The sequence below is a fragment of the Ambystoma mexicanum genome, chromosome 9 (genome assembly GCF_040938575.1).
Source record: "Ambystoma mexicanum isolate Mex_15411 chromosome 9, UKY_AmexF1_1, whole genome shotgun sequence".
NCBI lineage: Eukaryota > Metazoa > Chordata > Amphibia > Caudata > Ambystomatidae > Ambystoma > Ambystoma mexicanum.
In genome coordinates, this window is record NC_090931.1 from 433,729,287 (window position 1) to 433,750,733 (window position 21,447).

General features: G+C 46.7%; 1 protein-coding gene across 15 annotated transcripts in view; it reads left to right on the forward strand.

Moving 5' to 3' along the window:
• The window catches only part of AP2B1 (adaptor related protein complex 2 subunit beta 1), a 1,113,451-nt gene that overhangs the window by 411,065 nt on the left and 680,939 nt on the right, over positions 1–21,447 (forward strand). For all 15 annotated transcript variants that reach the window (XM_069614911.1, XM_069614900.1, XM_069614904.1 and 12 more), the window contains one exon: positions 9,298–9,463. In XM_069614911.1, coding sequence (XP_069471012.1) covers positions 9,298–9,463 — 166 coding nt within the window. The remainder of the gene's footprint in view (positions 1–9,297; positions 9,464–21,447) is intronic.

Sequence of the window (21,447 nt, forward strand, 5' to 3'; positions counted from 1 at the left end):
CAGGGAAGCTCCCACGGCACCTGGACGGGGTGACACCGGATAGACTGGAACACAGGCGACACGCACAGAGACTGAGTCAACTACCCCAGCCAACCCCACCAACATTCGCCCGCCCCGTAGTTACCGCCAGGTACCACAGTGTTGTGGAATTGTTGAGATATTGGCAATCACCACGCTACCTGAGATGTTGACAATGGCAGGTGCACTGGCCACAGGAGTATGAAGGGAGGACAGGGGGGCTATGAGAGAGCATGATAGAGGTGGGGGCCAGAGGAGTAAGGAACCTTGTATGCCAGACGAACCCAGATCAGGACAGAGGCGCATCAGGGGAGACTACGCAAGCCGAGCGCCACAATTCAGGACAGAGATGCAAACTAACCAACCCCACTAACAAAATTTCCCCTTCTGCATACACCTCTCAAACTCCAAACAAAAAAACACAACCTAAGCCACAACAAACCACACAAACTTCACTACATTGCAACAACAAAACAAAAACCCATATATACTCGCAGAACAGTACACGACAACTACCGGCTGCAAACACACCAGGCCCAGCCAACGGACCCACCGGGCTGAGGCCGCCAACAGCCCATCACTGCTCTCTTGCACTTTTCCTGTTTCCTCCCAGTAACTCAACCTCCCCTCCTCTTTCAGAGCCGCCAGAGCGCCAGGGGACCACTCTGGTGGTGATAGTGCGCGGTACAAATGTCCTTTAACATTAACATAAACCCTTCGGCCTCTTTCATTGATCCGATGATCCATCTCTTATCCTGATGAGAAGTGGAGTGCAGTTTGAAACCCCCATTTATAGGGGATGCCCTTATCTCGCAGCCAATCAGCCACCGGGCGGAGCACCCTCCGTTCTGAAAAGGTTGTAGAGGCCAGATCCTGAAACCCTGAGATCGCCATATTTCAGAAGGGAATGCTTGCCAGTGGTAGAGCAGCTGCCATTATGTTGTCTTTCATCTGAAGGAAGTGGACCCTTGTGAGGACATCCGGCGGTCTGTCTGCAGTTCATCAGTTCCTGGATCTGGTGCAAGGAGTTCTGTCTAATTCAATCGCTGAGTCCTCCGACAGCTTCAGCAATGTCCGAAAGAGGTCTGCCACGAAACCTAACAGCTCGTTCTCTCCAATCCCCTCGCTAACTCCCCCCGAACCGAATGTTATTCCTGTGGTAATGATTCTCCCCATCCTTCTGCTGGTTTTCCAGAGCCACGCATCGCGTATCCGGCCTGTTCAATTGTTCACCCACCTCATAGGATTGCTCACACAGGGTGTCCCCACCTCAGACACCTGTTGTTCGTCTTCAGTCACTCTTTTGTCTAGGTCGAGAAGCTTATGCGAGAGTTCCTCAGTGCTCTTTTTTTTCCTCTTTCCGTATTCCAGCCATCAGCTCCTGAAGGTCAGTTTTTTGGAGGTCATTTGCGGCCAGGAGGGGGTCTGTTCCATGAATCTAAGCGGTGACCACCTCAGTGCGCTTGTTTTTGTTGGCGGGTTGCAGCATCACAGCAATGTCTCCCTGTTTCTGTGTTTTTGACATGGCGACAGCGGGTCCCGGGTCTAGGCTTAGGTTTACAGGAGTGCTCTACCTCTCCTTTAAAGCACTGCTCGACTCTTCCTGAAGCTCCAGTGGACCTGTGCCACCGCAGCGTGCCTGAGGGACTATTCACTCCCTCCTCCCCCCTCCCGTCTTCAGGCAGCCATTAGATCCTTTCAGACAGCTATTCCGACACAGCACTCAAGCTAAGCACAGGAGAAGATGTTTAAAGATGTGAAGGCAGGCGCTCTGTTACCGTCTTTAGCTTCTCCTCCTAACGCAGTTTTTCATGACTTCATCACTCTTCAGGGAGGCTGAGTTTCTTTGTTTTTTCAGGCGGGTCTGCATTTCTGTTTCAGGTGTGACAAGTTAATTAGCTCTGAGGATTCTGGTACTTGTATTTTTCGCACCTGATTTTGCTGGTAGGTGACTGGAAACAACTCCCTCCATAGCACAAATCTTCCCCTTGATGGGGGGAGGGGGGGAACGCCATGGTTGTGGCTCTCCAATGTATGGCATGATGGCCCTGCTGCACTGCCTTGTGAGTCCGGGACTCCTGGAACAATGTTTAAAGATGTGAAGGCAGGCGCTCTGTTACCAGTCTTTAGCTTCTCCTCCTAACGCACGTTTTCATGACTTCATCAATCTTCAGGGAGGCTGAGTTTCTTTGTTTTTTCAGGCAGCACAGGAGAAGACCCTGGGAGGACTGTGGAGGGGCACCCACACTGTGGGTGCAGTATACTCAATTACCTGTAATCTTCAACAGACACCCAGGCACTCGATGCCGGTTGCCATCAACCCAAAGCAGCCAGATTGATAACATTTTCCCACTAATTGATAGTATTTTACAAACTAACGCTGGCGTAGTACTTCCTGCAGGTTTATAGGCTCACATGGACATCAGGGAAGGTGCAGACTACATTCTGGGCCCTGTTCACTTCATTCGGGATGGGCTGTTTACATATGAGGGCTGAGAGTCACAGTGTGCAGCATTGTAGGAGAAGGCACAGATCACCTGGACATCAGGGAAGGTGCGGTTCACATGGGCGCCGGGCAAAGTGCAGTCTGCATACTGGGCCCTGTCCACATCATTCGGGCTGTATTACACATGCGGGCTAGGAGTCACTGTGTGCAGCATTGTCGGAGAAGGCACAGCAGTCCTGGCTCATACATAGAGGCCATTTAAGGAGGCCCTATAGGGCGCCGCTCCATAATCCACAGGTAGAGCACCTGCTGTCCTGGCGGTCGCCCCCACCTCCTCACCTTGCGCTGCGGGTTCCATGAGCCAGGCCACACACGCCCAAAGTGCATCGCTGCGCCCACCGGGAAGGGAAGCCACAGGGCCAGACTCTGCCGCTTACGACTCCGCTGGAGCAGGTACTCCCAGGCACGGAGGAGGGGGGGAGGGGGTGCGTCCACTGCTGTGTGGGTCTTCACTGGGCAGGCCTCTAACTTCTCAGCCAAGCACGGGGCCAACCGCCTCCAGTCCGCTGACTCCCTTGCAGATTCGGGCACCCAGTCCGACTCCAGCAACGGCCCCGCTCCCGCCTCTCACCACCAAAGCCACACTCCCAAGCAAGCGTTGGATCACCTCGACAGGCTGGGCTTCTCCCTGAATTTCAAGAAATCGCATTTGACACCTTCCCAACAGCTCCAGTACATTGGGGCTGTGTTAGACACGTCCTTTGAAGTGCTCTTGCATCCCAAGGTGAGGGCTCATCACATTGTGCAGATGGTGGACAAGTTTCAACACGCCCAGAGTCTCCTGGCTTTCGAATTCTTAAGGTTGCTCAGCCTCATGGTATCCTGCATTTTTCTGGTGCCAAAGGCCAGGCTTCGGATGAGATCCCTGCAATAAGTTCTGAAGACACAGTGGCCGCAGTTCTCCGGCAAGATGACGGATCCCGTTCAGATTCCACCCTCCGTCTCCCAGGATCTTCTGTGGTTGGCCAACGAAGGGAACCTGATGAAAGGGGAACCGTTTTGGCAACCGTGGCCAGAGGTGACTGTAGTGACGGACGCTTCCCTCACAGGATGGGGCGCTCATGCCAATGACTTGACCGCCAGCAGTCGTTGGTCTCCGTCGGAGTCTAGACTCCACATCAATCTGTTAGAGTTGAGGGCGATCAGGCTAGCCCTGAAAGCTTTTCTGCCCTCTGTACGGGGGAAGAGTGCCCTAATCATGACGGACAACACAGTGGCCATGCATTATCTCAACAAAAAAGGGGGGGTAGGGTCACTTCCGTTGTGCAGAGAGGCAATACAGCTCTGCTTCTGCGCCATCCAGCAGGAAATGTCGATCTCGGCAGTTCATCTGGCCGGAGATGAAAATGCGTCGGCGGACGCTCTGAGCAGGCACAGCACGATCTCTCACGAGTGGAGGGTGTTGGCTCAGGATGGAGGGAGGCGGGCAGGGCAGTGCAGGGCAAAGCAGGTTCTCCATCAAGGGGTCAAGACTATCAACCTTCACGCTTCGTATCTGAAAGGTTGAAGTATAAGGATTGGGACCTGCCTGATGACTTGGAGGTGTTGCTTTCAGCCTGGCGGCCTACAACAAAATCCCTGTACCGTTAGTGTAAGTTCTGCGACTGGTGCAGAGGTCACAATGTGGATCCTTTTCAGTGCTCCATTCCTATGGTTTTGTCTTTTTTGCCTTCTTTGTCCCACAGGGGCCTTCAAATTGGTACCATTAAGGGTTACCTGACGACGCTGGCTATATTTAAGCGCTTGTCTGAAGAATGTTCTTTCTTTAAGATTCCTTTGATTTCTCAATTTCTTAAAAGACTAACTGTGTTCCCACCGTCTCCTTTCCAGGTGCCGGTTTGGGATTTAAATTTGGTTTTGAAATTTCTCATCAGTGGTCCGTTTGAACCTTTGCACTCTTGTCCTTTGAGATTATTGTCCTTCAAGACAGTATTCTTGGTTGCGGTTACTTCCGCTCGCAGAGTGAGTGAATTGCAGGCACTTTCCTCTAAGCCAACTTTAACTGTGTTCCACAAGGACAGGGTTATACTTGGGGTACGTCTGTCCTTTCTAACCAAGGTAGTTTCAAAATTTCATTTAATTCAAAGTGGTTCTCCCATCTTTCCCTCCTCCTCATCCTGGTAAGGAAGAGGAGCGTCTCCATCGGTTGGATCCTAGGAGAGCATTGAGCTTTTACATTTCTAGGATATCCAGGGTCAGAGTGGACGATCAACTCTTTGTAGGATATGCTGGATATCGATTGGGCCAGAATGTTACCAAATGGACCTTGTCCAGGTGGATTATCCTCACCACTACGGAGTGTTACCGATGGCGGGTAAGGACCCTCCTGAAAGGTTGCAAGCTCATTCCACTCGGGGCGTGGCTACTTCCGCCCTCCAGCATGATGTTCCTATTAGGAGTATTTGTGATGCTGCTACATGGGCTTTGCTTCACACCTTTGTTAAGCATGCTTCCCTGGATACCATCCATGGTCAGGCTATGGCCTTTGTTAAGGAGGTTCTTTATTCTGCAATCTGATTGGGTACTCTGAAGTCTTTTCCCTCCTCTATTTACTGCTACTGCTTTGGGAGTCTGTCAAAGATGTGCAATACGTTGGAGGACACAATCCTTTCGTAGAACAAGTTACGTACCAACTGGTAACGTTCTTTCAACGACGTTCCTCCAAGGTATTCCTCATTGCCCTCCTAGCCTGCCCCTCTGGAGAATTTTCTATGCGATGGCTGCACATAGCCTTGCGGAAATGTAAGCTGCAAAGCAAGCATGAGACTAGTGCCACACGTTTTGAGGGAAGAAACTTAAACTGAGGCTATGGGCGCTGTGCATCGTATTTATAAATTCGGTGACGTCGCCCTCGATGGATATCGACCCCACGTCATCGATGCAGGACGCCCTCTGCTGAAAAAGTTTCCAAAGTGCACAGCTGTGGACATTACATGTCAAAGATGTGGAATACGTTGGAGGAACATCCAGTCGAAAGAACGTTACCTATTGGTAAATAACTTGGTCATCTTGTTCGATTGTGTGCATAGCCACACCCGCTCCCCCTTTTTACATTGTTTTTAGTGTGCACATTTGCATTTACCGAGGTTGGCTACTAAACATGGCTAGTGCCCTAAAATTGCCCTTCTTCCTGCCTTCTCAGTTTAGGAAATCCCTAATATGGTCATACATTTGCCCAGAAAAGCTTCTGCTTTCGCAGACTAGTGCATGGACACAAAAAGTGGGTGGACTGTCTGGTCCCAGTCCACAATCTGTGGTGTCCGATAGTCTAATATGCATGCATGAGTGAAACTCAAACCCTGGTGGGACCACTACTGGCTGAATGAGTGGTGCAGATTCTTCCTATTTGAAGACTGAGTTTGAGCACTCACCTGAATTTAGGAAGAGGAGTTGTGCAGCCATTGCAGTAGATTAGCAACAAAACCAATTATTCTGTGCAGCTGTGCAGCTGATTGTAGACAAGTTGATGACGTGCTGCTTGGTCATTGCTACTAATGAGAGGGTTGTTGAGATGGATTTATAGAATCTGGCCTGGTGGACAGATTTTAGGAGGCCACCCTAGTTATAGTGAACAGTGAATCCTGAGAGGTTAACCAGACCAATCAAGGTAAGCATGGAGAGTGGTCAAGGCTTAGTCTCAGGAGAAAACAAGTGAGGTCTATGGTCCTCAATGAGTCCACACAGTGAAGCAAACAATTTAATTTAGTCAGACAAGTACAAAAATACTATATAATAGGCCCAAAAACACAGACTAAGAAATGAAACCAGTAGGTAGTAATATCACTCAATTCTTAATTATCAACCATATATACAGTGACCTTCAGGTTTAAAGGAATGCATACAATAACTAACACAACTAAAAAGAGGTAGGTAATGATGCAGTAGAATTAATCAATTTACAAGGAGGATACCCTAACTCTATTTTTCCAATTCCTATGATGTATGGGCCTTGTGCTCAAAAGTCTCAGCTTTTTTTTAGGACAGTGGACTGATGGAGAGGTTCTTGTGGTGATGAAAATGTTCCAGGCGCTATTTCAACTATGTTACAGGTCAGTAAAATTATATTTCTATCTTTCAGATACAAGCTTTTAGATCTGATGATCAAAAAACAATGGCTTGGAATAACCAAAGTTTATTTCAAGGTTTGTTCTAATGAGAACAGCGGAAGGTGAATGCATTGCAATTACTCACACCCCTGACAAGGTGGGTCGACTGGGGGGTCACTGGAGGTAGGATTTCCTGTCTTTGGTTCCAGTGAGAGGTGCCCAGGAGCTGCGGGTGGAAAGATTCTGCCAGTTGGTTCCAAAGCAGAGTGCAACCCTTTGTGAAGAATAAATGCAGAAGGCACAGATGCAGACTTCATCAGGGCACTTAACGAGACTGGAGAAGGTGGGTTCCAGCAGCGGCTTCCACACACAGGCTACAGCAGGCGTCTCTCCAGTCACGGTTGAAGACATTCCAGAGCAGGATCCTTGGATACTGGGATGCTGAAATTCGACAGGAAGGTGACTTATCCCACAAGCTGGTGCCCACAGAAGATCCGGCCATGAGCGAGGAACAGTGACGATTCTACTAAGGTAGCCCACCGGGGAGCTGGTCAGTCCACCGGGTGGTCCATGGACACTTCCGAAGTCTCAGGATGCCTGGATCCTAGAGAATGTGTTGACTGGTTCCTCCCACCAGGCCAAGGGTTGAAGCGCTCGGGGCCTTCACAGATCGGCTAGTCCAGCAGGGCCTCACCAGGCCAAACACAGGATAAGATGCTGGGCCGCTTCAGGAGTCGTCCATGGATCTTCATTCAGCTGCTCGTCTACACAGGCTCCAATGCTGATCTGAAGAAATGGCTGCAGGAGATGGCTTCTTATCCTAAATCCTGGCTGGAAGTATGTCCAAGACCACCAATGGGAATGAATGATCTGCCCCATTCAAGCAGCCAGCAGTGGTCCAATCGGCTACCCCTGTGGGTTTCACTCATGCCACACACCCACACTCTCTGCCACCACAGATGTGGGGTGGAACCAGACAGTCCCACCCACTTCCTGAGTGCCCCACACACTCAAAGGCCTCACTAGCCCATGAAGGCAGCAGCTTTCCCGGGCAAGTGCATGACCGTATATGGGATTTCCTGACCTGAGAAGGCTGGAAGATGGCCAAACAACCATATGGCCAAAGATCAAGCGAAAATTGTGGTACAACCATGCTTGGCAGGAATATGCGGTAAATGCAAATGTGCACACTACAAATAATGCAAAAATGTTAAAATGGTCATCGCTGCCCTGTATTGCTCTCCCAGAGTGCACGGACAATCATAAATCACCAATGCAATTGCGGAGCCAATACTTTGAACGCAGGAAGACACAATAACTTGCAACCACACACTCTTAGAAAATAATGAGCACTGTACGGCTATTTATTCAAAGCTTAGAAGCAACCAGTGATAACATAGAAATAAATCACAGAAGAAATAAAGTGATGAATCACAGAAGAACCAAAGAATTCAAAAGAAAACACATCACCGTGAGCGTAACTGGATTCCTCATCTCGCCAGAAGCGGCTGGAAGACCCCGATAACAGCCAGGCCGAGAGCACAACAGCCCACAGGTATGCTGGACGAAAGCGCCCCCCTCAGGCTGAAGTCTCACCTGACTGCTCAGGGGTTCCGCATATATGCACCCTTCAAAAGGGGTGGCGATTTCTCGAACCTTCTGGCAACGCACTTGCGCTTTGATGAGCAGCAGTTGGTTGCCAGCTGGGTCAACCGACAGTACCCTCAAGGAGCAAAGTGCCTCCCTCCTCTAAAAACAAGCACCACGAAAAACAGTCCCATAGCTCATAACAAGACATAACAAAGTTAGCTTTCCCAGCAGAAATGTCCTTGACTGCATACCAGGTTTGGAAAGCATGTTTTCTTCAGCATCGTGAATCTAGCTCTCAGCAAAATGAGTGCAGCTTTTCACTGCGGCATGAAGTAAATATCCATCATGGCTCCGAGTACTCCCAGAATGCACTGCGCACCAGCGCCATGTTTTAGCTCAAGCATAACATGCCCCCAGCTTGTCTTAGGCACATATAAAAGTAACCAAAAATTCCTAGTCTAAAATATTGGGGTATGATACAAAATTATCCCCAATGCACTGCATTGTAAGATCTGTGCACTGTTGAAAAGTTACCAAAAAGGTAAAAAGACCAAAGGAAAACAGTTTTCCAGTGCTGATCGTTTGAAGGACTGATTGGTTTACCCACGGCAAAATGAGCAAAAGTCCAGGGAAGTGAAGCTGAAGACTTCACTTCCCTGTAAAAATTCAGGACCGGTTAAAAACCAAAAGCACAAAGTTGGGAGGTCCATGGAATATGGAGGGGGAATGTTGCCTAAAGACAAATCTTTCCTAACAGGGGGTCTTGCTCAACTGGGTTTGTGAAGAACCTTGCTAACCCTAGGTTAATTTCCAAAGTCCTAACCCCGGTCGTGATTTTGAAAAACTCGTGTACACCAGGGAAATGCATCTTTCGGTAACTTGATGTTTGTTTAAAAAGTGCTTTTAAATATGAAAACCTGAACTAATGCTTTAACTGCCCCCGAGTTTGAGTACCCATCACATTGCTGTTTGGGTGTCTTAACAAAGGATATTAACTGTATACACATAAAGGGATATTGAGGCACCACCTATTTCCACCACCCTTACCCGCCTCTCCCATCCGTGACTAGATGATCAAACTTCTAGGATCTTTTTTTCCTACTTCTGTTAGATCTCATCCTGTCTCTATTGTCACAGGTATGAGAGCATTATTGCTACGCTGTGTGAGAACCTGGATTCGTTGGATGAGCCTGATGCCCGAGCTGCTATGATCTGGATCGTGGGCGAGTATGCTGAGCGTATTGACAATGCTGATGAGCTTCTTGAGAGCTTTCTGGAGGGCTTCCATGACGAGAGCACACAGGTACTAACTAATGTTATGTTACTGTTATTTATGCATAGCTCTTATGTTTCTCTGAGATCATTTCAGTACCCTTGCAGCCGCTACGGAAAGTCTGTAGGGTGAGGAAGATGGACAGGTGTGAGCAAAGCAAAATATAAAAGGCAGGATATAGGATAGCTGATCAAGCTTAGCAAATTCAGTAAATAAACTGCATTGGTATTGTACGTTTTGGGAACACAGCTTTTGACAGTCTTTTCCTAATTGTAAATGATCTTTTATGTTACTTGAACGATTGTTCCAATAGTTTCTGCATGTAGTGCCAAGAGAAGGGAAGGGTCATTTTCCAGACAGATTGCTTTTTGAATGCTAGCCAAATTACCAAAGTTCTGTTTTCTTGGTTTAAATTCATTTTTTGAGTATTGCAAATAGTTATAAACTGAAGAAATGTAGGACTCTTGATTCCTGAAGGGCCTGTGTACTGAGCATTACATCAGTCAATATGACTGGCTACTGGACGGGACTAGGAACAGATGTACCCCTGGTTTCCTGTTCAGATGCTAAATGTGCTCCATTTTCTTCTAAGTTGTGCTTTTTAAACATATTTAGGTGGAGCTCCAATGCAAATTGTCTGGCGGGAGTGAATTTTTGAAATGTTGGAGTGTCATGTGTGATGAGAAAAGGAGTGATCTTACTTCCAAGCTTACGTTGATGGTTTACAAATAAATTGGATCAAGGAGACAGTCTGATTAATAGCTGGTTGTTAAGGGGAAACCTACAGGTGTTAGGCAAAGTTTGTATGCAGTACCCTTTAGGACCACTACACACAACTAGGACTAAAGGTGTAAGCAAAACCAACCTTTGGTATAAGTCTGTACTACACAGTTTTGGTAGCGTTGTTGAGCAGCCAGGCTTATTTCAAGAGGGGAATGTGAGCTGTAATGATATTACACAGAGGTCTACAATCACAAGTATTCAAATCGACTATTATACTCAAGGTTTCTTGGTAATTCACTAGGAGGCAATCTAGATTGCACAAATATACTTCAGTACTTCACACTATCAGTTTCTGAGGCATTTAAACTACTTTGAAGGAGGAGCAAAAAAGCATTCAGAGTATTTGAAGTAGGAGTAAAAAGGCATAGGTTAATAAAAAGCTTAGTTATTCTTAGACAGCGCAAATAGTTTGAATTCACCAGAGGAGTCAATTCAATGCAATAGGTTAGGCCAAAGTCAATGGGCAAAAGGGTTTGTATAGAACAGGCAGTTCTGGTAGTTAAATGGAAAAGTCTTTGCCAAAGTTCTCAGAAGTAGTTTGTAAAAGAAAGGTTCATATGTCGCGTCACAAGCTGACTAGGCCTGCAAGTTGCCAAAGTTTCAAGCACTTTCGCAGTGATAATTAAGTTCTCTCAGTCAGGTTTTCACAGTACCTTACAATGAAGAAAAAGATGCAGCTGAAGACGTCTGTTCCTGGCAGTTCCTGCAGAACTTGCTGAGCCTCAGTCATGCGGACAAGAGGGAGGACGTTGGGGGACTCCTGCACTGGGACTGGTCAAAAAGCTGGCAAATGGCAAATCTTCAGTTCCGATAGCTGTAGTCAGACGCAGAAACTGGTGTCCCTCTCCCTGGTTATTCGGTGTCCTGCAGCACTCTTGAGGAAAATACAACCAGCTCTGAGAATGGTATCCAGGTGGCTTACGAGTTGATTGGTCCCACCAACTCAAAGTGAGAAGTCGTCATTTTAAGGCTTCTCTGTCGAGATGAACTTGGCGATTCAGACTTGCAGCAGGGCTTCAGTGGGAAAACCAACGGTCCAGGAGTTGTAGCAGCCGTCCTCTTCCAGCTCATCTTCGGTTCTTTCGTTGCAATGGTCGACTCTGCCTTCCAAGCCAAGAGACTCGCCTTTTATCCAGTTTCCTCCCATTCATTCCAGCCTAGCTGCCACTCACCCAGCAGGGTGGCTTTCCTTGCCGGACAGCCAGCCAGCCAATCCCGCCAGAGTGCATTTGAGTCTCCTAGGAGACTAAGCACAGGGAGTTTCAGGCACCTCCCTCACTTTCTGCCCACCCCAGACACTCTGGCTCCAGAGGCGGTCTTCAGTCCTGAAGCCCGCCAAAGGCGTAGGAACAAAGGTACCAAACCAGGTTTGGTGCGCAGATACAAACTCTAGAAGGACCTTTCCAAAAAGAAATGGTGATAAAAGACCGGGTCCTGTTTAAACACAGGGTGCTCAGACGCCATCTTGAAAAACATGGCTCCCGCGATTTAACGCTACTGGTGTTCGCGGTTAGGAAAAAAATCATGGTAGTTCGCTGTAAAACCACTGCCACCAGCCATTTCGAGAGGAAAGGGTAGCATTTAACTGCTACATGAGTTTCTAGACATGGGGGGATACTAGGTAACCCCTCCAGCACTCTATTGTAAGATATGGTGTGCTGGGTGTAGGAATTTGAAAAGACTAGTAAAGTCAATTTCGCTTTACTTTCTCTGGGAAACAGTAGTTTATCCCAGAGAAGGTTTTTAAACCTTGGGACAGCCTAAAAGGCTTCCCTGTGTCACTGCAATGAGGGTGCTGTGACACAAATGAAAAGTTGATGCCTATGGAGTTCTCTAAAACTCCATAATCGAAGAACACAAGAGTAAAACACATTCAAAATACATGATAGAGTGGGAAAAAAGGCTCACACTCTCCAGGTAAAAAAATCAAGTCCTCAAAATCAAGCAGCGTTGCTTGCTGGGGGTCTCTAAGGTGAAGGGAATTGGCACATTATTGAGAGTTCTCCCTAACAGGTATAAATTGGGAAATTAGGGCCTGATGTAATTCTACAGTGAAAGGCCAGAAGAATAGCAGTGTTTGTAACTGACCCCGCTGAATTATTAGACTTTTGTGGACCATTAGAAGATGACCATTTGACCTTCATGGCACACGGTAGCGGCCGTGTAGTTATGGTTAAATTGTTAAACCCATAGGAAGACCACTTTTTGGGTGGCTTATAACTTTGCTCTCCTGGACGAATCCTCACCAAATGTTTTTTTCTTTTCTTTCTTTTTCCATAGACTGCACAAAGAAAGATGTTGGGCATGCGTAAAGCCCAAACAGCTGGACGGATTTTCACCAAATTTGCAGCAGGAGCAGCGGCTTGGTCCTGAAAGCGTGCTTTTGTACATTTGGTCATAATCTGTCCAGTAGTTTTTTTTTTAAACAGGCAAAATGTAGTTCCCAAAAAATGTGTGAGATCTGGCTCTGCTCCGCTGTACCATTTCCCTGTTCGCTCCATGGTCAGAACTCCAATTGGCCCATAGGGCGGAGTGACGTCCGCGGACATACGACGCACCTGCTGATTGGCTGAAGGGATGCGTGATGCGTGATGTGTCTTTATTTTCAAAACGCCTGCCATGTTGTATCCGAGGATAGTGCAGCAGCGAAAGGGGCTCTAAAACATGCTTTAAGGCATCTGGTGGTGGGAAGAGGGGCAGGAAAGGGTAGGGGAGTAAAAAGTGGTTCATATGATGTATTTGTCTAGGTGGAAGAAGACGGTGTGTGCGTGGTGTCTGTGAATACTACGGCAGATCGTGGTTAGCTCCTCAGGTGACTGCAGGCAGCCTTCATTAGGGTAGGTGAGTGGATTGCAGATGATATGAAGATGTTTGTATAGGGTGTATTATGCTGTGTTGTGTGTGGTAAGCCATGCACCCAAAAGTCTGTCCACCCGTTGCAAGTAGGTTTATGGTTGTTGGTTTACGTGTGTGGTTTGTGACTGTTATGTTGTGCTGATGTTGACCATGTACACTAGTGTTGGGTGCATGGCTGGAGGTGATCCACTGGGTGAAGTATTGGAATGCTACGTGTACAGAAGTGGACAGGGCTTTAGGTGGATTGGTTTGTGTTTGGGTTGTGGCCACTGGCCAGATTCCTGGGTAGTTTACTGTATTATGATGTATTGGTTGTGGGCAGTTAATAGTCTTGGGTGCAGAGGCCATGTATTGAAAGGTTTGTGGTTTGGTTGGAAGTACTGTAATAGTTATGTGAACTGAAGTGGGCAGGGCCGCAGGTTGCGGTTTCATGTTTGTGGGTTCTGTTAACTGGGCAGATGTTTGCAAGCATGGCTGTATTATGTTGCGGTGGTTGTGGTCAGGGCTTAAACTCTTGGGTCACAACCACCGCAACATAATACAGCCATGCATTCAAACATTGTGATAGTGGTATATGGATTCGACAAATGTGTGCATTTTTATTGTACCAATTGTTTGGGTAAGTCGTTATAACCATACGTTGATCGATGGGGAAAAATATTTCCTATGCATCTTATCTAGGGTGGGCAACTTTACAGAGTGGTTCCGCAGGACACTTTAGACGTGGTAGCGCATCAGAAGTGGCCTGCAGTGCGCGCAGTTCTATATGGTGTAATTTGTGCCCCTTGTTCCCCATTAGGGAGTGAAATAAGACAATTTGAGATTACATGGTTTGCCCAGGATCACTCAATTTTGTTAGGGAGTGAAAATTGGATGTGGGCAATTTAAGCAGTTGACCACATTTATTTCAAGGTTTACGTGGTATACATTTTATTAAGGCTTTGTTTATAGAAATACCTTGGGGGACAAAACACATACAACATATCACAATGAACTAACCTTACACTATATAACTTGTCATAGAAATATGTTGAGCAGAATGAGTATGACTTTAGCTTTATTTCCCCGTCCTGCATGAAAAGTCACAGCAGCAAAAGGCACACTAGTGTGAGACAAAACATTCTCATTTGACTTTCAAAATTAGTCTTATTTCAAACACAGCCTGCTGCACTGGCACTTCTAATCACACCAAATTCACATTTCTTAAGGGACAAAAGTCCCTGTTAATATCCACCCCTGGCTCCTATTGATGTCTAATTGCTGCCATTGTAATGCTCTGTTCACACAGAGCAACATGTTAAAATGCGGTACTCCCTAGCAGAGCTGCACTTCTGCCCTGAGCTTCAACTATCGCACAGAAGTTTGAGTTCTGGGCAGAAAAGGCTTTGATCGGGCAGGGGTCAAGGCAAAGTCTGGACTTTTGGGGTCCCGCAGAGGGTGCTTGCAACTCGTGGGACAAAACCCATAAATGCGGGTAAGTCCCGCAAAATACGGGGCGGTTGGCCATCATAACTTTTCCTCCGTGTTCCTCACTTTTACAGATACGAAATGAACGTGTTGCGCGCTGCCATCTTGTGCTAATCTTATGCGTGGATCGATCGCCCGAAGTTTAAGTGAGGGTGCACCATTAAATCAAAACACCCGCCCCGAAGCGGGCATTAGTTCTCCCAACGATTTGCTCCAGCTATTTGATTGCGTTCGTGGCCAGCGGAGTCCAACGTGCCATGTCATCACCCACGTCTGCGCAAACAGGAAGATACACACAGAGCGTTCCTGCTCTGTCTTGCCATAAATAGCATTTGCCAAGTGTATATTTCAATAACACATCAGCAATAGTCTGCAATGTTGCAAGTGCTTTTATTTTTCAAAGAATGTTCACAAGAAATTTTAAGCTCCATGAAACTAATGATTTTTTAATTTTGCGGGTAACTTGAGCTGAGAATGTTTTCGTTCTTTTGTATTAGCAAAATAATTGAATGATGGTCCTTGGTGGTTCGTGTGGGAGAATGCAAGTCTTTTTTGCATTTGGAAAGGTGAATGTTCTTGTTTTTGTGGCTTCTTACATCATGAATGCTGACATGGTGCTCACTATTGCCGGAAATGCAAATGGACTTATAGGGCCATATCGATCGTCCCAGATGATGGTGAGCGAAAACATACCGCTTATGGTAATTCTGCAATGTTGGTTCCAGAATCCGTCTGTTGGCACTTGGAAGCTGTGACACGGACAACAGTACGGTAGAAAGTATCTGCGAACGGAGAACAATACATTTAAGTAGGCATTCTTTATTTTAATATCAGTTCGCGCTTAACTCATAAGTGTTCAAAAACCTAATTATAAGCATAACTCGGCCAATCATTAACACACAAATGAAAACAAGGTGTACTGTTTGATACCACGAATTGCGTACAATTTGAGCGCTGTGAATAAAGTATAGCTCTGAATGGGATGGAGAACGATATGAAGAAAACAAAGAACAATCATAGCAATCATTCAGCTTGAACCCTGCAGAGATGTCATTGTAACGAAGCGTGCAAGACTAATGTTAGAAAACCGAGCACATGCACACGGACAAGGTTTATGCCACCGTCACATAATAAGGCTGCTGTCTGTCTCAGGCCTTCTACTTCAATTTGATTCCTCATTGTGGGAGGGCAGGAGCCCTTGCATACTCCAGCAACCCACATGGCACGCCGGAGCGGATTCCTGACGGATCTTGTCAGCACTGTATCCTGCACAGCGTACCCCTGGTCTCACCCAGCATATACAGCAATCCGCTGCAGCCTAAGAATATCCAGCACCTGATTCTGGTGCCTTTGGGTAAGCCACCGCCGTTGCCGCTTTTGAGACCCACGAGTTACGCTCCAAGACAATGGCCGCTGTTGTCATTACATCCGTTGCCTAGCAACACTGAGCGGTCTTGACCAATGTTTGGCCCCGCTCCTCCTCCTTATCCCCAGCGTCATCGCCAGATGGCAAGAGCCTGCCCTCCTTACTAAGGCCTGCATAATAAGGCTGCTGCCTGTCTCGGGCCTGTCTACGGCCGCATCGGAGCCGCAAGGGGATTCTCGCATTCACACCCCCGCTTCAGCCCTATCATTTTCCTTATCAAAACCAACATCGCAGAACTATCAATCCCTGCCCGACTGAAGTGGCAAGAAGCCTCACTCCTATACCCAACTACCTCAACTCCCCTGGAACTGCCAACCCACCCAACCGTAAGTCATACAGCGCATATCGCCAGTTTACGGACGGACCTTAAGTCGCCCGCGCACGACCCACCATCAGCTGATCTCTATTCCTACCAAATCACGTGTCACCCTCTCTGTAAACCCAGAAGCGCGCCAGACTACAATAGAACTGCCATTCAATCAAACAGCCTCACGCACTACGATAAAATTAGATAGCGAAATTGACTTTTTCCATTACCTATGTTGTACCTTGTAAGCACTGCCATTGATTGACACAGCCTGCATTTACTATGATAGCCACAGATAGCGAAATTGCCTATTTCCATGATTTATTCTGTTAGTCGCTGCCATTGATTCTTAAGCTGCTGCCCCCTAGAAACGTTTAGAATCATCTGTGATACCACTCCTGATAAGCCACTGCCCACCACTGATTCGCTGATGCCCACCACTGAAATGTAATGACCCATTGCAACCATGTTAAGAAATTGCTGCCCCCCTGAAATGTTTGTTGCATTCTCATCTAATTCACCATTTTCTAACATGCTTAGTGTCCACCCTCCGAAAACTGCTGCATAGGTTGTTTTGATTTCTGCCCACCTGTATGCAGCCCATCTCTAATACATATGCTGCGGACCCCTGTTGCACCTATCCACCTCATCTGTGGCCCACTTAGATAAGATTACTGCCCTCTGATTTGCTGCCTGTTTGCGTAAAGATTGCTGCCCAGCCAGCCCATCTAAAACACAACTCGATTATTGACTCAAACCTTCTCAACCCCCTCAGGGGCACTCTCTCTGAGCCATTTTTCACACACTCCCAGACTCCCATAACGTACCACCTACACCATTCCTCCTGGCACTATCCACAAGCACACTCATGTCATTATCAGCACCTGTCCCCACAGCTCCTAGGCTGAACGGCTCCACACCTTATCCACTCCACAGTACACAAACCAACTCTCACCCTATACCTCTTCACCTGAGAAACCAAAGGCTAGACTCCTGATCCACCCGCCTTTCAGCAAAACCTAAAACAAACCTACCTATCCCCCATGTCCACTTGACAGCACCGACAACTAGCCCTATGCTAATAACCTCTAGCAAAACTGTCACTCCTGCAAGCATTCTGACAAAATCAAACCAGAGAACAACCAGAAAACAAAACTCAAATGTGCACTCATCAATGCACGCTCCCTACCAGCACATTCCTTAGAGATTCACAACCTCATTACTGATCTCAACTTGGACATCTTAGCCATCACTGAGACTTGGCTAAACGAAGCCTCTGGCCCAGCCATCTGCCAAACCTTACCACGAGGCTACATCATCCTTCGACAAGACAGCACCTCCAGTAAAGGGGCGGGGTTGCCCTAATCCTCAGGGAGACCCTAAACACACACCAGGCAACTAAAAGCCCCTGAGGCTGACAACTTTGACATACTCTCAGTAAAAATATCCCCCGCGTCAAATGACACCATAACACTACACACTGTGTACTGCACTCCAGGCCCAACTCGCGACTTCCAATCAAACCTCACCCATATCCTAGGGGACAACCTCAAAACCAACACAAGAGCCATTCCCCTAGGTGACCTCAACCTGGGCTTCAAAGACCCTAAAGACCAGAAAGGCAAAGTCCCCGCCAAAGCAATCCAAGACCTAGGCTTCACGCAACTAATCAACAACCCGACCCACACCAAAGGTTGTATACTAGATTGGGTCGCAGACCAAATCTGTGCGGTCGACATTAGCTCTAACACCCCACGCCCATGGACTGACCACCATCTACTGCACTTCTTCATACCCTCAAAACCAGGAGGGAACCCCAACCCACCTGCACCAGCCAGACTAGCTAGATCTAAGAAACTCCTCACTGTAGAAAGAATCCTCCCTCTTCTTGAAGCCTCAGCGCTCGCCCATCCTACATCTAATAACCCTACAGAACTAGTAGAAATGTACAACACCACTCTCAGAGGTACTAAACGCTGTAGCCTCACTAGTAATGAAAAAAGCCAAGCATATACTACATGCCAACTCATGGTTCACACAAGAACTCCAAGATGCTTGAGCCGCCAAAAAGAGCAGCACTCACCTCATGGCAAACAACGCCTCCACTACAACAAGAGACACCTACCTTTCAGTTTCCAAACAATACAAGCTGGCCATTTCTAAAGCAAAGCTGCCACCTACAACTCCAGAATTGAGAAAGCAAACTCCCAATCCAAAGAGCTGTTTGCCATCTAAAACGAGCTGACAATCCCCCCAACCTCCACACAACCTACCGAGAATAACGAAACTTGGTGTAACATCCAGCACGCCATGCTAAACAGAATCAAAACACTTGAGATCAAAATTAAGTCCCAATTTGACAAACTGCCTAAAGCTACACCACCTACATCAAAGCCCCCGGCTACCTCACCAGCCCGAGACACCCCACATGGCACAAACAAACCTACACCTTTTGCTTTCAGAGAAGTTACCATCCCTGAAGTCCGAACGATGAAGCGTACCATACCATCCCTATGTAAAGGAGATACATGCCCAGCTAATTTAGTCAGATTGTGCGACAGCCCTGGCCCCTTTTATCACTACCTTTTTATCAATGCCTCCTTCGCCAACGGCACTGTCCCACTTGCCCTTAAGGAAGCATGTGTGTGACCACTACTAAAAAAAAAAAACACCCTTGACCCTGATTCCCCTAACTACCGTCCAATCACCACTGTGCCATTCCTGCTGAAGATTCTTGACAAGGCCGCCTACCTACAGATCCAGTCATACCTGGAACCTCATACCATTCTAGGTAAAAGACAATCTGGCTTCTGCCCACGTCACGGCACGGAATCAGCCCTACTGGACCTTAAGAATCAACTACTCGAAGCCATGGACAAAGGCAAAACTTCACTCCTATTACTCTTGGATCTATCAGCAGCCTTTGACCTCGTTGACCACAAGATCCTGTGTTAAAATCTCACTGACACTGCCCACTTCTCAGAAGAAGCTACAGCGTGGATCACCTCCTTCCTGGAAGGCCGAGCCACAAGGGTCTTCTCAGACCAGGCCTCAGCCTCTCCATCCCCCATTGAATGCGGAGTACCACAAGGATCATGTACCTACCCCACTCTCTATAACCTATTCACCCTTCCCCTGTTCAGCTTTTACTAACTATGCAGACGACATGCAGATTCTTCTTCCTCTAACCGGAAACTATGAACAAGACCTCAACACCCCCCAGATTTCATATGCACACATCCAGCCCTGGATGGCAGCCAATGGTCTCTGTTTAAATGGGGAAAAGACAGCAATCCTACTGGTAGGCCCAAAAGAATCCCTAAAAAAACTAAACGATAAATACAGTTCCTTCAGTATTGAGAACTCGACAATCACAGCCTCCACTGCAGTGAAAACTCTCGGGGTATTTCTCTAATCCACCTTATCAATGGACAGACAAGTCCGTGCTATCGCATCATCCGCTGCACTTACAACAAAAATCATTAATGCAGTAAAACCCCACCTATCACCAAATAACTGCCTTAACATTGCTAGAGCCACAATTGGCGCAACACTCGACTATTGTAACTTCCTACTCCTAGGCACATCTGCAAATAACATTAACAGACTACAAATAGCACAAAACAGAGGCTTTGGACCTGCCCTAAGCATCCCTAGGAGAGAGCACATTTCCCAGGCAAGAAAAGACACCCACTGGCTCCCTATCAAAGAATGCATAACTTTCAAGGCCACATAAATGCCTCACACAGACAGCCCCTGCATACCTAGCAGAAAGAATTCACCAGACCCCGGCCCTAAGACCAAAATGGGACCAATACGCTCACTTACTCTCAGTCCCAGCCTTCAACAGAGCTAAAGCGGGCAGCACCAGCTTTGAAGTCTTAGCCCCAAAAGCCTGGGATGCGCTCCCACTCAGCCTAAGAAAGGAACAATCCTTCACAATATTCAGAAAGGTGCTAAAAACAAAGCTATTTAAAGTATTTGCCAAATGTACTGCCCATAATACTGTTCTGCTGTACCTTGGAACTCAATCAGCATTGTCATGTCTAACCCGTATGTAACCTGTAATTAACTGCTACAACTTGCTTTACTATGTATTAAGTGAATATCCTGTAACAGCACCACGATGCGTCTGGGCCGCTAGGCGATTTATAAATCCAAATAAATAAGCTAGTAAACTTGCAGTTGTTTTTGGTTCCAGCTGCATTGTATCTTAAAAGCATTAATATTACATATTGGCTATATGATTGGATCTGTAAGGTAGAATGATTATCGGCATTGCAAGTAGTACATAATATGCTATGGGTTGCATTTTGTATGAGTTGCTGAAATGGAATGGATTCACAGTTGGGTATAGATACATGGACAAAGCGCTCGTTAGGGACTTGTTCATGCATCACATGGTTGCAACAAGTGGATGCATGTTTCCACATGTATGAAATCTGGAAGATTTCATTTATAGGTGTGTTTTTGCTATCCAGTACTTGTAGTAAGTACATTAGAAATTCCTGTGGATCTTCTTGTGTGTTTATAGAGAATCTCGCCATTCCAGCATAGTAGTTCAATTCCTGCCTTATTCCTGAGACACTGTTTTCAGGATTGTTTGTTGCATTTCTGAGAAGGAGTAGCATTAGTAAAGCTGTTTAAACAAATGTTTTCAACAATTGGTGGCAATTGGAATAGAACATTGATTGCTACTTTTGCATAGCAATTTACACCAGTTGTATTGGAAAATTTGAATGGACCAGATAGTTCTATGTCTGAGTCCTTTGATGGAAGTCCATGTGGTTTGTTAGAAGAGGTAGTTCTTGGTTTGTGCAGTTGGGTAAGTATTTTCTTTTTCAGTACATTTGTCTGCGGTTTTGGTAGTTGGAGTATGAGCTGATTTCAATTTCTTTGGTTTTACTGTTGGGAGATAATGTAGAAGTTCTGATTGCATTAGTTTTCATTTACAAAGTTTGTGTTTTTGAGGAACAGGGTACATTTTGAGATGGGGTGTGTAGAGTGCACATAGTCTATTGTACTCTACAATGCAAGGAATGTCGGCATTGACTTTACTTGCACAAAATTGACTAGAAATAGTCCTTCAAGTGTGCATAGGAATGACAGTGCTACGTAACTCAAGCCTTCTTTAAAGACTGTGCTGCCAATATCAAGTAATGCTTGATCTAAGGT